Source organism: Anomaloglossus baeobatrachus, chromosome 3, assembly GCF_048569485.1.
Source record: "Anomaloglossus baeobatrachus isolate aAnoBae1 chromosome 3, aAnoBae1.hap1, whole genome shotgun sequence".
NCBI classification, from domain to species: domain Eukaryota; kingdom Metazoa; phylum Chordata; class Amphibia; order Anura; family Aromobatidae; genus Anomaloglossus; species Anomaloglossus baeobatrachus.
Genome location: NC_134355.1, coordinates 664,944,643 through 664,961,318, shown reverse-complemented (window position 1 = coordinate 664,961,318; position 16,676 = coordinate 664,944,643). Strand labels below are relative to the sequence as shown.

The following is a 16,676-nucleotide window of genomic DNA, read 5'->3' as shown; positions in this document are numbered from 1 at the left end:
ACCAACCCCCCAAGTGGGTGGCCCTATTCCCTTTAGGCCCCCCAATGGTGTGTCTGGTGGGTGTGGTGCAAAGTGTTCCTAGGGTTTTGACTGGCTCTGATCTTAGCAACACCAAAGGACAGGGATCCATAACCAAGGAGAATATGGATACCGTGCAGAAGGGCAGGTTGCACAATACCCTATGACGACCTGATAGGCCAGGGCGTCACACAATGCCCCTTTCCACAGTGTCATTCACCACTTTAAGAGCATTGACGGAGCTTCTTAATGTATCACTGCAATATTCTCTACATCATGAATCCCAAACAATTCAAAGAAGGTCTTTGTTTTACTTGTAACAAAATCGCTGATGTCTTTTCCTTCAAATACTAGGTTTTTACCTTCCAACCGTTTCAGTTCCTTTTTCTTTGCAGGTTTCATTCTTAAATTTTCAAACCTCTTATCCTTCTCAGCCTGACCGATACGTTCATCCAAAAATGCCAATCCTATGCTAGTTTCTGACAGATACCAAAGGTGTCTCTTACCACTGTGAGGGCACTTTCTCTGACATCTTTATGTGGATAATATTGCAAATGCTGTAGCATATCCAAATCATTCTTTGGAGCCCATCGACTTACAACTGCCTCGTGCCAAAAGCGGACATCTATTAGACAAACAAAACGTCCTACTTTTCTTATTCCTTTCAATTCGGTATTAGAAATATGCAATTGTTTAGTGAATAGCACAATTTTGAGTACATATCTGGCTTTTGCCATCCACCTTGCTTCATTCAGAGCCCCTGGAACCCTAAATATGAAACCGTTTTCAACCCAACCTCCAAGATATAAAAGTGATAGTTGTAATAGCTCTTTGTAATCTTCTCTTGGATGACTGCCATCTTTCAAGACATTGTGCAGGTAGTCCACCATTTTCACACGTTGTTCTTCTAGAAAACCTTGAATGGGATTTTCTTCATCTAACATCGTAGAATAGGACTTCTTATCAACTGAATTCCACTGATTTTGGAACCTTCGGAAAATCTGGATTCAGTACTCTCAGATAAAAATGATCAAAGTGTGCAACCCCTAAATATGAATCAATTTTGCTAAATTTTTTTAACATGGACCTTTTAGATGAGTTGGACCGAGGATTCAAGCAAAGTCACATGGAAATCTTAACTCTTTGGAAATATGGAACACGCTAATATATATATATATATATATATATATATATATATATATATATATATATATATATATATATATATATATATATATACACACACAGTGCTGGCCAAAAGTATTAGCACCCCTGCAATTCTGTCAGATAATACCCAGTTTCTTCTTGAAAATGGTTGCAGTCACAAATTCTTTGGTATTATTATCTTCATTTATTTTGCTTGCAATGAAAAAACACAAAACAGAATGAAACAAAAATCAAATCATTTCACACAACTCCAAAAATGGGCCAGACAAAAGTATTGGCACCCTTAGGCGGGCTTTGCACGTTGCAACATCGCAAGCCGATGCTGCGATGTCACACGCGATAGTCCCCGCCCCCGTCGCAGCAGCGATATCCTTGTGATAGCTGCCGTAGCGAACATTATCGCTACGGCAGCTTCACATGGACTCACCTGTCCTGCGACCGTCGTTCTGGCCGGCGACCCACCTCCTTATTAATTGGGCGGGTCGTGCGGCGTCACTGCGACGTCACATGGCAGGCGGCCAATAGGAGCGGAGGGGCGGAGATGAGCGGGATGTAAACATCCCGCCCACCTCCTTCCTTCCGTATATCCTACGGAAGCCGCGGTGACGCCGGTAGGAGATGTTCCTCGCTCCTGCGACTTCACACACAGCGACGTGTGCTGCCGCAGGAGCGAGGAACAACATCGGACCGTCGCGTCAGCGTAATTATGGATTACGCCGACGCTGCACCGATGATACGATTACGACGCTTTTGCGCTCGTTAATCGTATCATCGAGCCTTTACACACTACGATGTCGCATGCGATGCCGGAAGTGCGTCACTTTCAATTTGACCCCACCGACATCGCACCTGCGATGTCGTAGTGTGCAAAGCCCGCCTTAGCCTAATACTTGGTTGCACAACCTTTAGCCAAAATACTGCAAACAACTGCTTCCGGTCACCATCAATGAGTTTCTTACAATGCTCTTTTGGAATTTTAGACCATTCTTCTTTGGCAAATTGCTCCAGGTCCCTGAGATTTGAAGGGGGCCTTCTCCAAACTGCCATTTTCAGATCTCTCCACAGGTGTTCTATGGGGTTCAGGTCTGGACTCATTGCTGGCCACTTTAGTAGTCTCCAGTGCTTTCTCTCAAACCATTTTTTAGTGCTTTTTGAAGTGTGTTTTGGGTCATTGTCCTGCTGGAAGACCCATGACCATTGAGGGAGACCCAGCTTTCTCCCACTGGGCACTACATTATGCTGCAAAATTTGTTGGTAGTCTTCAGACTTCATAATGTTATGCACATGGTCAAGCAGTCCAGTGCCAGAGACAGCAAAGCAACCCCAAAACATCAGGGAACCTCTGCCATGTTTGACTGTAGGGACCGTGTTCTTTTCTTTGAATTCCTCTTTTTTTTTTTTCCTGTAAACTCTATGTTGATGGCTTTTCCCAAAAAGCTCTACTTTTGTCTCATCTGACCAGAGAACATTCTTCAAAAACGTTTTAGGCTTTCTCAGGTAAGTTTTGGCGAACTCCAGCCTGGCTTTTTTATGGCTTGGGGTAAGAAGTGGGGTCTTCCTGGGTATCCTACCACACAGTCCCTTTTCATTCAGACACTGACGGATAGTACGGGTTGACACTGTTGTACCCTCGGACTGCAGGGCAGCTTGAACTTGTTTGGATGTTAGTCGAGGTTCTTTATCCACCATCCGCACAATCTTGCGTTGAAATCTCTCGTCAATTTTTCTTTTCCTTCCACATCTAGGGAGGTTAGCCACAGTGCCATGGGCTGTAAACTTCTTGATGACACTGCGCACCGTAGTCACAGGAAGTTTCAGGTCTTTGGAGATGGACTTGTAGCCTTGAGATTGCTCATGCTTCCTCACAATTTGGATTCTCAAGTCCTCAGACAGTTCTTTGGTCTTCTTTCTTTTCTCCATGCTCAATGTGGTACACACAAGGACACAGGACAGAGGTTGAGTCAACTTTAATCCATGTGAACTGGCTGCAAGTGTGATTTATTATTGCCAGCACCTGTTAGGTGCCACAGGTAAGTTACAGGCGCTGTTAATTACACAAATTAGAGAAGCATCACATGATTTTTCAAACAGCGCCAATACTTTTGTCCACCGCCTTTTTTATGTTTGGTGGGGAATTATATCCAATTTGTGTTTATGACATTTTTTTTTATTTTTTTTCAAAAATTTGAAGACAAATAAAATGAAGATAATAATACCAAAGAATTTTTGATTGCAAGCATTTTCAAGAAGAAACTGAGCATTATCTGACAGAATTGCAGGGGTGCCAATACTTTATACTATATATATATATATATATATATATTGTGAGGTAGCGACCACCAATGTTGTGGATGGTCGCAGTGGAGAAGGATCCCCCTGTGATATTGAACTGAAGGTGTGACTGTGGGACTTGTAGTTCCACAGAACTTGGGTTGTAATTAAGGGTTAGGTTCCCTTTAAACTGTGACCAGTGTGATTGACAGAGCTGGAGAATCACATACCTCTACCTGTGGGTGTATCCGGTTGGGTTTTAAGAGACTGTTAGTTTTAGAAACAGGGGGAAGCCTGAGAGTGCTGCACATGGAGGATGTGTGCTGGAGATCTCAGTCTGTGTGAAGACTGAAGAGCGACTCCTGGAAAACAGTCCCGGTGATGACTGGGGAAAAATACTGCAGCCTGGCTGGAGAGGGCTGGAGGCTGCAGGAAGCAACCACAGTGACTTGTGTTCGCTGGCTGGAGCCAGAGTGTGGAGAATCCACTATGGACACTTAATTGGACAGGAAGCCCACGGTATGTGGATGTTATATTTTCCTTTAAGCCAGGAGAGGCTTCATTGTGTTTTGGAAGGGCAGTTTATGTTGGTTACTAATAAACTGCTGCATTTTTTAGAGAGACTGTGTTGCCTGTGTATGCCTAAGCTACCCTGCACCGCTGCAAGCGAGTAAAACCCCCGGGTTGCGGTAAGCAATGTTCACATATGGTGCTAGATAGCGGGCAGCAATCCAAGCAGCACGTCTAGCAACTGCAGAGGTGTTGTTCCTGTGGATCAGCCGGGTCCACGAAGGTTTTTTTTTTTTCTGCTGTCTACACACTGCAAGGAAGTGTTGCCTGTGGATTGGTGGGTCCACGAAAACAATCTTCGAAGCTGTCTGCAGTGGATCGGCGGGTCCACGAAAATCGTGTTGGCGCACTCAAGCAGCTGGCGGTTGATCGGTGGGTCCACGAACAGGGACAGCGTACTCCAGCTGCTGGCGGTGAATCTGCGGGTCTGCGGGGTTCTGTGCTGCAGTGGTGAGAGACCAGTGACTGGAGGTTCCAGGCCAACCCGGAATTGCGGGGCCCTGTTTGGTGAGCAGTGATACACCACAGGCTGGAGATCCTGGTTGTACGGGCGGTACAACCTGGAAAGGTTAGTGGTTCTCTAACCCCCTCCCCCCTCTTTAAACCACCGGGTATTACCCATTGGAGCGCCCCTCCTGTTTGTTTTCTTGTTTCAGCATGGAGGGTGCACAAATGGATGCTATGGAGGAGCTGTACCAGTTCCTTGTGCGTGGACAGCAGGAGCCGTCAGTGCGCACCGATGTGGCAGCAGTGGACCAGTTGATGAACTCCCTTCTGGGGCCAGTACGAACACAGGGTGCCCAGCGAGATAAAGGGGAACTGTGTGAACTGGGGTCTAAAGACACTGCAAGGAAGCCACAGAAACCCCAAAAGGTAGTGGAGTCCCAGAAAGGGGTGGTTACCCAAAAGGGGGCGGGATCCCAGAGAACGATGGTGGCACAAAAAGGGGTGGAGCATTGCAAATCCGAAGGTATAGTGGCACCAATGGACGTGCCCCCCTTAGGGATATGACGTTTACAGTAACAAAGGATAGTGTGACCTTTAAAAACGGGAGAGCTCCAGACAGGGGGTTCAACACTTGGTTAAGTGGGGGCTTGTTAGTCCAGGGCACCAGGGGGACTGACGATGACTCCAGTAAAGACACTGACTTTACTAAAGTGACAAATGAGTACAGTGACGTACTGATGAGCAAAGAGGGGAAAACCTCCCGTCGCCGAAGGCGCAAGAGGCGCAGAGGGGCGGAGCAAGCTACAACCTCTGACAATATGGTCCAGATAGAGACAGTGTCGTGTATTTCTGCCCAAAGTGTGGATTCCCTTCCAGAATCTGAGTGTGCACAGAAGGTTGAGAAAGGCACGTTGCCAATAGCAACCGCTAATGTAGAGTCGGACAGCAAAATCATTCCAAAGAAAGATGAGTCTGAGCTGGAACTGACACATTGTAACAACAGAAATCAGCAGGGTGAAAACGCAGAAAAGGAGCCGACCAAGGAAGTACTGGTGGTGTCCCCTATGACTTCCCAGTGTGATGCTGATGGTCTGTTGAGTGTAAGCACTATAGGATATCAAATCCTGGAAAGTACTGTAACAGATGACCTCCTAGAGAGTGTTGGTGGAAGAAAAATCCACAAAGGTCATAGTGAGCAGACCGGTGAACTATCTAGTGCTAGGGTGGATAACAGTGAATACAGCCCCAAAGCTCTAAGAGGAGGAGAGTACTGTGGTGAAGGGTGTGACACCCTGGTAGAAGGCGATCTTGTGAACTCCCAAGCGAGGGCAGAGGGTGACACTGCAGAGACCCAAGAGGAAGTTGGAGGGAATGCAGTGAAGTCCCAAGACACGGCTGGTGCTGTAAAAGTGGAAAGAGCTTCTGAGGAAGAGGTGAGGTCTGGACGTGAGGTCTCATCAGAAGCTGAGAGCCTGACTGACTCAGTGGGTAAGACCAAGACCGCAGACAAGAAGATTGACTCAGCTAAGAGCCTGAAACCCAAAGGCTCTGAGGCTGGGGCTGAGCCCGAGGAGGGTGTAACTCAAAAGGTGAAGCCTTTGGTGAAGAATATAGAAGGAGGCAAGAGACCTCAGGAACAGTCTAGTGTCCTTGAAAGTAAAGGAAGCAGACCAGTCTTCAATTATCTGATAGATGTGCCAAAAGACTTAAGAGAAGCCTGTGCCAGTGAGAAGGTGCATGAGAGATTTCAGCAGGCAGTAGGAGCCTGTAAAGTGTACTTTGCCCCAGAGTCTTGTCGGTTGGTGGTGTACTCTGTAAGTGATGTCACAAAGAAGCGGGTGGATGTTCTGAGTGACATGCACCTACAGTGTCTTTGCACGAAGTGGCTCATCTCTAGAAGGATGGCAGAAGACACCAGACGATTGGAGCATATGAAGCGGCTCACCGCAGCGTTTCAGGAAGTGGTGGTTGTGAAGAAACCATTAATTGGGCTTGCAATAAGAGCGCTGAGAAGTAACATTCAGCAAGCCAGGAAGGTTCCAGGTATTACAGCTATTGAATTGGAAAAAAACAGTGGAACATTCCGAATCTATGGGAAAACTGCAGGAGCAGTCAAGACAGCTCGGAAGTTGTTGGAGTTTGTGGAGGAGGTCACACAAGTGCCCAGAGAACTGGTTAAGAAGCTGATTGGAAGAAATGGAAGAGTCATGCAGGAGAATGGTTGACAAGTCCGGTGTGACGAGAGTAAGAATTAATATTCATAATGAAGCCAAGATACTCTGTGAAGTCGGTATGGTTCCATGTGTCATTGTGGGAACAAAGGAGTGTGTTGAAAATGTACGAGTCCTCCTAGAGTACCGCCTGGGTTACCTGGAAGAACTAAGGCAGTTGACCCTAAAAAGGCAGAATATTGCAGAACAACTCCATCAAGTGGGTATGAGGTGGAGACCGCTTTCAGGCTGGGGCCAGGAGAAGGGTTGCCCACCTGATAAAGGTGTTGCTTCAGTTGGCACAGAAAGTAGGTCCTCTAATGAAAGGAACCAAGGTCATGGAAGACCTAACTACACTTTGGGCTATAGCATAGACTCTGAATGGTCCAAGTCCTCTACTCTAAACTCCAAAGGAATGGATGAAGGGAGTGATGTATCTACAGCGAAGGATGGTCTTGAAAGAACACACCAACAGAGCGATGACAACCGAAGACGCCATGGCAGAACAAGCCATAGTATATCTGCAAAAAGAGAATGCAGATGGTCTAGATATAGCAGATCGTCTATCCGCTCAGTGCTGAGGTGCCCAGACAGTAGCCCTTCTAGTGGATTAGATAGCTCAGAGTCAGACCAGACAGTAGTTTCGACTGGAAGAGACTTTCGCTACTACACTAGCCGTTGGAGACAGTCATGGAGAGATAGGTCTGACCGGGGGGCGTACCTGACAAGGAGGTTGACTGAGACGAGTCTGGTGACAATGACCGACTTTCTGTCAGGAGCTAAAGCTCAAATTTCTCAGAGAGGGCCCTCTCAACTTGTAGGGCAAGGTAACACTAATGCCCTGTCTCAGGGCCCCTGTGGGTTATCAAATGTTCAACCCTACAAGTTTGAACAGAGGGGGGAGATATGTGAGGTAGCGACCACCAATGTTGTGGATGGTCGCAGTGGAGAAGGATCCCCCTGTGATATTGAACTGAAGGTGTGACTGTGGGACTTGTAGTTCCACAGAACTTGGGTTGTAATTAAGGGTTAGGTTCCCTTTAAACTGTGACCAGTGTGATGGACAGAGCTGGAGAATCACATACCTCCACCTGTGGGTGTATCCGGTTGGGTTTTAAGAGACTGTTAGTTTTAGAAACAGGGGGAAGCCTGAGAGTGCTGCACATGGAGGATGTGTGCTGGAGATCTCAGTCTGTGTGAAGACTGAAGAGAGACTCCTGGAAATCAGTCCCGGTGATGACTGGGGAAAAATACTGCAGCCTGGCTGAAGAGGGCTGGAGGCTGCAGGAAGCAACCACAGTGACTTGTGTTCGCTGGCTGGAGCCAGAGTGTGGAGAATCCACTATGGACACTTAATTGGACTGGAAGCCCACGGTATGTGGATGTTATATTTTCCTTTAAGCCAGGAGAGGCTTCATTGTGTTTTATATATATAATGTAGATGTATGTATGTATATGTATGTATGTATGTGTGTTTTTATCTATAATTTGAGTAATGTTACCAAAATGAACTCCATTATATTTTATATATTGTGAACATCATGCATTTCTTTGTCTATTTAGGAAAAATTGGATCCCAGCACTAAGGCGGGCTTTGCACACTACGACATCGCAGCCCGATGCTGCGATGCCGAGTGCGATAGTGCCCGCCCCCGTCGCAGCAGCGATATGTGGTGATAGCTGGCGTAGCGAAAGTTATCGCTACGCCAGCTTCACACACACACTCACCTGCCGTGCGACGTCCCTGTGGCCGGCGACCCGCCTCCTTGTTAAGGGGGCGGGTCGTGCGGCGTCACTGCGACGTCACACGGCAGGCAGCCAATCAGAGCGGAGGGGCGGAGATGAGCAGGATGTAAACATCCTGCCCACCTCCTTCCTTCCGCACATCCTACGGAAGCCGCAGTGAGGCCGGTAGGAGACGTTCCTCGCTCCTGCGACTTCACACACAGCGATGTGTGCTGCCGCAGGAGCGAGGAACAACATCGGACCGTCGCGTCAGCGTAATCATGGATTACGCCGACGCTGCACCGATGATACGATTACGACGCTTTTGCGCTCGTTAATCGTATCATCCAGCCTTTACACACTGCGATGTCGCATGCGATGCCGGAAGTGCGTCATTTTCAATTTGACCCCACCGACATCGCACCTGCGATGTCGCAGTGTGCAAAGTGCCCCTTATTTCCATGAAAATAATCTTTTGAGTGTTTTAACATCACTGTTTATGGCTGGAACAGATACCACATCATCCACTATAAGATGGGCTATTACATTTATGGTGCAGAAGCCTGAAATTCAGAGTAAGTTCTGTGATTTATAATGGGCTTTCTGACTATTTGTTAGAAGGTTCTCATATTTGTGAGATGGTGAAACAACCCCTATTGTTCATGGCCAGAAATATGTACCTGGTTAAAGATGTGCATGGCAACCCCTATATCACCTCACAAGTATGGTTTAGACGTATATATTTGTGTTGCGTAAATGTGAACATTGTAGTTATTGTATGTAAGTTTACCACCTGCTTGTTGTCAGTAATGATGTGATAATGCTTTATAAGAGACGGAAATGTCATTATTCAACCATAAGAGGCCGCTATTCCTCAGCACAGATGAAAGACTGCAATAGCTCGAGATGGGAGCGGAGCTACAAGCTGAAATGAAATGTACATCACAGGAAGTACCGTGGCAGCCATCTTGGGACCAGTTGTCAGTTACTGAACGGAGAGACAGATGACGTGCAGGAGAGAGAGTCAATAATATTTGCAAGTAGAAATTTATCATCTTGACCAGAGCTGTAACAGCAGAGCTGACCCTATACGTATCCGAATCCTTACCAGATGGGAGAAGATTGCTGAAAGGACGCTGTTGTGAAATTGATAGGACGCTGTCGAGGAGACAAGAGATAGTTACCAGCAGTACTGCTCAGCTGTTGCAGAGGCCTCTCGTCCGTCTGTGTACTTCAGACATATTGTCCAGAGCAGATCCGGGTCGGTAAGATAATTAAGGCCCACTGTGCCATCGCAGTGGTTAACCGTGCTCGCACCTCATAACAGTTTGACGCCAAAATATTTAAGATTGAGTCAGCGTCTGTAGCTAATTTACGTAAGCATAGTAATCCTGTCAGGCCACAGTTACTGCATAATCACCGTTTGGGATCATCGTTTCCATGACTATATCATCTAATTCTTCACCATTGAGGATTCTGTGTGGACTACAATGACCTCACTTACGCCTAGGTGTTGCTAAGGTCTATCACGGAGTTTAGGCCATAATTGAGCTCATCCAGGAGGAGGCTTGTGTTGAACAATATATGTGTTATTTATTTAAGTTTGTATTCTCATCGCTAAGCAGTTCTTGCATTTAGTAAGTTGTTTGGTCATTCAAGATGAATTTTGGTAAGGATCCTCCACCAATGTGTACAGTATTTATATTGGGGCAAGGGAATAGCCAGTTGGGGGTTAGAGTAAATTTATCTTAAGTTTGTAAACTGTTGTGCTGTACCGCAAGCGACTTGTATTTCACACGCATTCAATTGTTTCATGTTCAAGGGTATTACCATATTTTTCGGACCGTAAGAAACACTTTTTTTTCCCCAAATATTGAGGAAAAGAGGGGGGTGCGTCTTATGGTCTGAATGTAGGGCTGCAGGGAATGAGGGTGCTGCGGTGGAGTGGGTCATTGGCGGCATGAGCAGGCTGCAGCAGCGCCTGCCGTGACCACGTGGGCCCGCTCATTCCATATGCACGCCTATCCTCCCGCCCATCTCTCAGCACTGAAGCCGGCGCTACAGGTGGGCTGAGTAATGGGCGGGGACGCGCACATAGTAAACAGCCAGCCCGCATGATCACCCCTGGCAACTACAGCCTGGAGTGATCATGTGCGGCTATATTCACTGCTCCCAGCACATCATCATCAGCGCGGGGTGCAGTGAATCAATGTACTCACCATTCCCCTGCAGCACCACGATGTCCTCCTGTCTGTTGACCGCGCTGGGTGGAAACTAGCGGTGCTCACAACGATGACGTCATTGATGTGCGCACGTGTCCACACAGTCGCACCGGCAGACAGGAAGACATCGCAATGCTGCAGGGATCATGGCCGGCTCCACACAGTGCTGCCGGCACAGACAGGAGGAGGAGCAACGCTGTGTGGAGCGAGGAAAGGTGAGTGTAAACGTTTATTTTTTTTTTTTGTGTGCCACAGGATGCAGGACATAGCAGGATGATGGGGGTATATGAGCAGGATGATGAGGGTATATGAGCAGGATGATGGGGGTAAATGAGCAGGATAATGGGGGTATATGAGCAGGATGATGGGAGTATGAGCAGGATAATGGGGGTATATGAGCACGATGATGGGGGTATATGAGCAGGATGATGGTGTATATGAGCAGGATGATGGTGTATATAGCAGGATGGGAGCACATACCAGGATGGCAGTATATAGCAAGATGGGGCTATACCAGGATGAGGAACATATATATACACAAGGCAGGAGGATCATTACCAGGATGGGGTACCTTAGTAGAGAATTTGGGAACATTACCCCCATAATAGTGTCAGCAGCAGATCCTCGCCCCATAACAGTGTGTCATGACCACATTTTTTGCTTAAAATTTTATCTTCCTATTTTCCTTCTCTAAAACCAGGGTGCGTCTTATGGTCCGGTGCGTCTTATAGTCCGAAAAATACGGTAAAAGGTAGTTGGCGGTTGGACTATCCAGTCACGTCTGAAGCATTACACAGTGACCATTCATATCCATGGGTTATCTGTATAATGCGAGACAGGATAAGTCCTCCAGAGTGAGAGACACTTTCTATAATCACCGTCGAATAAGGCATCCATAATATCTCAGAATTTCCCTACAGGAGTGATGAATGGGTTTTATAGACTTTACTAGTCCATTTCAACTGCTTTTAGGTTCTCAGATTAAAAAAACAGAAAAAAACCAAAGATGCCAATTGGTAGATTTTGCAGCTCAACTGGATTCTATGCATTTTCAATTAAAGTCCATTTGTGAATATAGCGATTGGTTATGTAGAATGATTTAAAAGACATGGACCACCTAAAAATAGCAGCCACAAAAAGAAGTATCCAAGGGAGTAGAGCAACCGCATCATTAAATTTTAGCCAAAATACATAATGAAGCATAAAATGCAAAAAATGGTCTTTATCAAATCGAAATACAAAAAGGCCACTATTTTGAATGAAATATTGATTGCCATAATTATATTTTTTGAGTAATTAAGATTTTGATTATGAGATTGCTGTGGTGCCTTGGATATATGATTTTGTAGATGCATTGGCATCCCAATGTGTAGTTATCTAAAGATAGGATGGAGCTAAAAGAGTTGTGCTTGGAAAGTGAACACTGTAATAACAGGAAGCAATTGAGACCTAAGTTATGATGGGATTTCCCTACAATGTCACTTCATATGGTGTTGATTGCTTCATGTGATCTAGGTAGACTTACGTAGCTAATATCCCATAGAGTCACACAATAAGGCCGAGGCCACACGAGGCACTTGTGTGATGCTTGCAAGACACTCGGCTCACGCTGGCAGCACAGCAGGAGCCGAGTGTCATGCTAGTATCCCTGCGACTGCAGTCCGACTGTGCAAGCAGACCTCAGCTGCGTGCGATAGGCCGGCACTGAGGAGGGGAGGGAGGGATTTCTCTCCCTCTCTCCTCCGTAGCCGGCTATTGCGATTCTCGCCCGACACTTACGGAACACCGGTGTACTGCGAGTGCAGTGCGATTTTTCTCTTGCCCCATTCACTTGAATGGGTGTGTCGTGGGCAGAGGAGGGGACGCTGCGCTCTTCCACTGCTCGGGTCCGGCCACTGCTGCTGCGGCTGCTGCTTGGCGGTGGCTCGAGCGGTGGGCCGGATCCCGGGGACTCGAGCGGCGTTCCTCGCCCGTGAGTGAAAAGGGTGGGGATTAATTGTGGGGATTTCAGATTGTCCGTGACGCCACCCACGGTTGTGGTGAGGTTGTGACACCACCGCTGCTCTGGACGGGGATCCCGGGAGCGATGACAGGGAGCAGCCTGGGTGTTAGTTCTCCCCTCCATGGGTAGGGGGTTGGTTGTCCCGGGGCCCGGTGATGGGGTAGGGATGGATTGCAGGCGGCTTACGGGGCCTGGCGAGGTGCAGGGTCACGGGGGCAGCGTTGTGCCGCACGGCACGGTGGTACTCACTCAGCCAATGATGTACACAGAGTCTCCGGTAAAACAAACGGCTGGATGGACGGGTCCCACAGACGGCTGCGGTGTTTCTCCTCCCGACAGGTTGATGGTGACTGCCTTTCCCTGCACCTGTGTAACGTGACGGTTCCAATGGGTTCCCACCGGTAACCCGCTCCCCAGCTTGAAGGTTGCTGAGGGAGCCCTTTTTGCCCGCAGGCTCTGGCCCTGGGACCGTTAGCCTTGGCGGTGACTGTGTTTTCCTCTCTCGGTTGGACTGTTGCCTTCTGTCGGGACTTGGCTGCTGGGAAACCCAGGAGGTTCCCTTTGCTAATGGATTTGGCAAATTCACGGCGACTCCTAGCCTTGACAGGGTCCGTAAGCCCCTGCCGTATGGTGCTGGCTTCTCTTTGCGTACCGGTCCGGTACCGCCGGGCCACCGCCCGTCCACGGTCCTTACGGCTAGCTCCAATAGGCCTCTCCTGCAGACGGTCACCACCGTCTGCCAACCTTGCTGTTCCGTCTGGGCCACACACCCGGACCACTTTCTATCTGCTCAACTGCTACTTCCAAACTCCAACTCTAAACTCCCTCTTTCTCCCGCCTCCAGGACTGTGAACTCCTCGGTGGGCGGGACCAACTGCCTGGCCCACATCCTGGTGTGAACATCAGCCCATGGAGGAAGGCAACAAGGGTTTTTGTCTGACTTAGGTGTGCCTGACTGGGAGTGTGGGGTGTGTTGGTGTTGTTCTGTGACGACCTGGCTTGTCCAGGGCGCCACAGGTGCAAGAGAAAAGAGTCTCGCATTACAATCTCGCATTACAAGAGGGTGCATACTGTTGTTCGAGATGTGCGCAAGTTGCACGTTTGGAAGCCCAGATACTGGATCTAAATGAACAGCTGGCAACTCTGAGATGTGTTAGCAATATGGAAAGGAGTTTGCTGCTCACTGAGCAGCAGCTTGCTGGGTCAGATGTGGGGGAGGATCGTACTAGTGAGCGGCAGGACGGTGAGGTAGGTAGCTGGGTGACAGTTAGAAAGGGGGGTAAAGGGAAAAGTGCTAGGAAGGCTAGTCCTGAACTGACACACCCCAATAGGTTTGCAAACTTGGCAGATGAGGGGGATGTCATTACAAGGGTAGCATTGCTGCAGCAAGGCATGACCTCTGAATGCCAGAGGAGTGTCTGCTCCAGTAAGGGGGGGAATAGGAGTGCAGGGCAGGCAAGACAGGTACTGGTAGTGGGGGACTCAATTATTAGGGGGACAGATAGGGCAATCTGTCACAAAGACAGGGATCACCGAACAGTGTGTTGTCTTCCTGGCGCTCGAGTTCAGCACATCGCTGATCGGGTTGACAGATTACTGGGAGGGGCTGGGGAGGACCCAGCGGTCATTGTACACATTGGCACAAATTACAAAGTTAGAGGTAGGTGGAAGGTCCTTAAAGATGATTTCAGGGAATTAGGTTGTAAGCTTAAAGCGTGGACCTCAAAGGTGGTATTTTCGGAAATACTACCTGTGCCACGAGCCACACCAGAGAGGCAAAGAGAGATCAGGGAGGTTAACAGGTGGCTCAGGAATTGGTGTAGGAAAGAGGGTTTTGGGTTCCTGGAGAATTGGGCCGACTTTTCAGTTGGCTACAGATTCTATGCTAGGGATGGGCTGCATCTTAATGGGGAGGGTGCAGCTCTGCTGGGGCAAAAAATGGCTAGAAGGTTGGAGGAGTGTTTAAACTAGGAATGGGGGGCGAGGGTATTCACTTTATAGAAGGCGAATGTAGTGCAGATAGTGACCAGGGCACAAGTAATGAAATTGGGGGTGGTACGGGGGGAAGGGTTAGGACAGTCAATACAGTAAGCAGGAATACAGGTACAGAGTCATACGTAACGTGCATGTACACTAATGCCCGAAGCCTCACAAATAAGGTGGAGGAATTAGAATTAATATTGTTGGAAGAAAATTATGATATAGTGGGGATATCAGAGACATGGCTGGATGAGAGCTATGACTGGGCTGTTAATTTACAGGGTTATAGCCTATTCAGGAATGACCGTACAAATAAGCGAGGGGGAGGTGTATGTCTATATGTAAAATCATCCTTAAAACCCATCCTGCGTGACAACATATGTGAGGGTACTGAGAATGTAGAGTCCCTATGGGTGGAGATAAAGGGGGGGGAGAATGAATAATAAAATACTGATAGGCGTGTGTTATAAGTCGCCGAATATTATGGAAGAGGTAGAGAATCTCCTCATAAAGCAAATTGATAAAGCAGCGAGTCTCGGAGAGGTAATTATTATGGGGGACTTTAACTATCCTGATATAAATTGGGGAACAGAAACTTGCAGTTCCAGCAAAGGAAATAGATTTTTGATAACAATGAAAGATAATTACCTTTCACAAATGGTACAGGACCCCACAAGAGGGGGAGCACTACTAGACCTTGTACTAACCAATAGGCCAGACCTCATATCAAATATACAAGTTGGGGGTATAGTGATCACAAAATAATAAGTTTTCATGTATTTTTTAGTAAGATGTATAGTAGACATACAAGTAGTAGGGCTACAAGGACACTAAACTTCAGGAAAGCAAATTTTGAACGGTTGAGAGATGATCTTAGTGCAATAAACTGGGATGATGTACTAAGTAATAAAAGTACACAACGCAAATGGGAGACATTTATGAGCATCCTGAATAGGGCTTGTGCAGAAAATATACCCTATGGGAACAAACATGCTAGAAATAGGAGGAAACCCCTATGGCTAAATAGAGCTGTAAGGGAAGCAATAAAAGAAAAACAGAAAGCCTTAAAAGAATTAAAGAGGGTAGGTAGTGATGAGGCATTATATAATTATAGAAAATTAAATAAAATATGTAAAAAGCAAATTAAGTTAGCTAAGTTTGAGACAGAGAGACTCATTGCGAGAGAAAGTAAAAATAATCCTAAAATATTCTTTAACTACATAAACAGTAAAAAACTGAAAAGCGATAGTGTTGGCCCCCTTAAAAATAGTCTTGGTGAAATGGTGGAAGGGGATGAAGGTAAAGCCAACCTGCTGAAAGACTTTTTTTCTACGGTTTTTATACAAGAAAATGCCATGGCAGATGACATGACCAGTGATACCATAAATTCACCCTTGAATATTACCTGCTTAACCCAGCAGGAAGTACGCCGCCGCCTCGAAATCACTAAGGTTGACAAATCTCCGGGCCCGGATGGCATACACCCCAGAGTACTACAGGAATTGAGTTCTGTGATAGATAGACCATTATTTTTAATCTTCTCAGATTCCTTAATAACAGGGTCAGTACCGCAGGACTGGCGCATAGCAAATGTGGTGCCAATATTCAAAAAGGGGACAAAAACTGAGCCGGGAAATTATAGGCCGGTAAGTTTAACCTCTACGGTTGGTAAAATCCTTGAGGGTTTCTTGAGAGATGCTATACTGGAGTATCTCAAGAAAAATAACCTTATGACAGAGTATCAACATGGGTTTATGAGGGATCGATCCTGTCAAACTAATTTGATCAGCTTCTATGAAGAGGTAAGTTCAAGCCTGGACCAGGGAAATGCAGTGGATGTTGTGTATATGGACTTTTCAAAAGCTTTTGATACCGTGCCACACAAAAGGTTGGTACATAAAATGAGAATAATGGGGATAGGGGAAAATATGTGTAACTGGGTTAAAAACTGTCTCAGTGATAGGAAACAAAGGGTGGTTATTAATGGTACGTACTCGGACTGGGTCTCAGTTCATAGTGGGGTACCACAGGGGTCAGTATTGGGCCCGCTTCTTTTCAACATAT

General features: G+C 47.0%; 1 protein-coding gene across 1 annotated transcript in view; it reads left to right on the top strand.

Moving 5' to 3' along the window:
- Positions 1-16,676, top strand: part of LOC142295733 (cytochrome P450 2K4-like) — a 69,073-nt gene that overhangs the window by 41,518 nt on the left and 10,879 nt on the right. Inside the window, exon 6 of the mRNA XM_075338824.1 lies at positions 8,856-8,983. Within this exon, the coding sequence (XP_075194939.1) occupies positions 8,856-8,983 (128 nt within the window). The remainder of the gene's footprint in view (positions 1-8,855; positions 8,984-16,676) is intronic.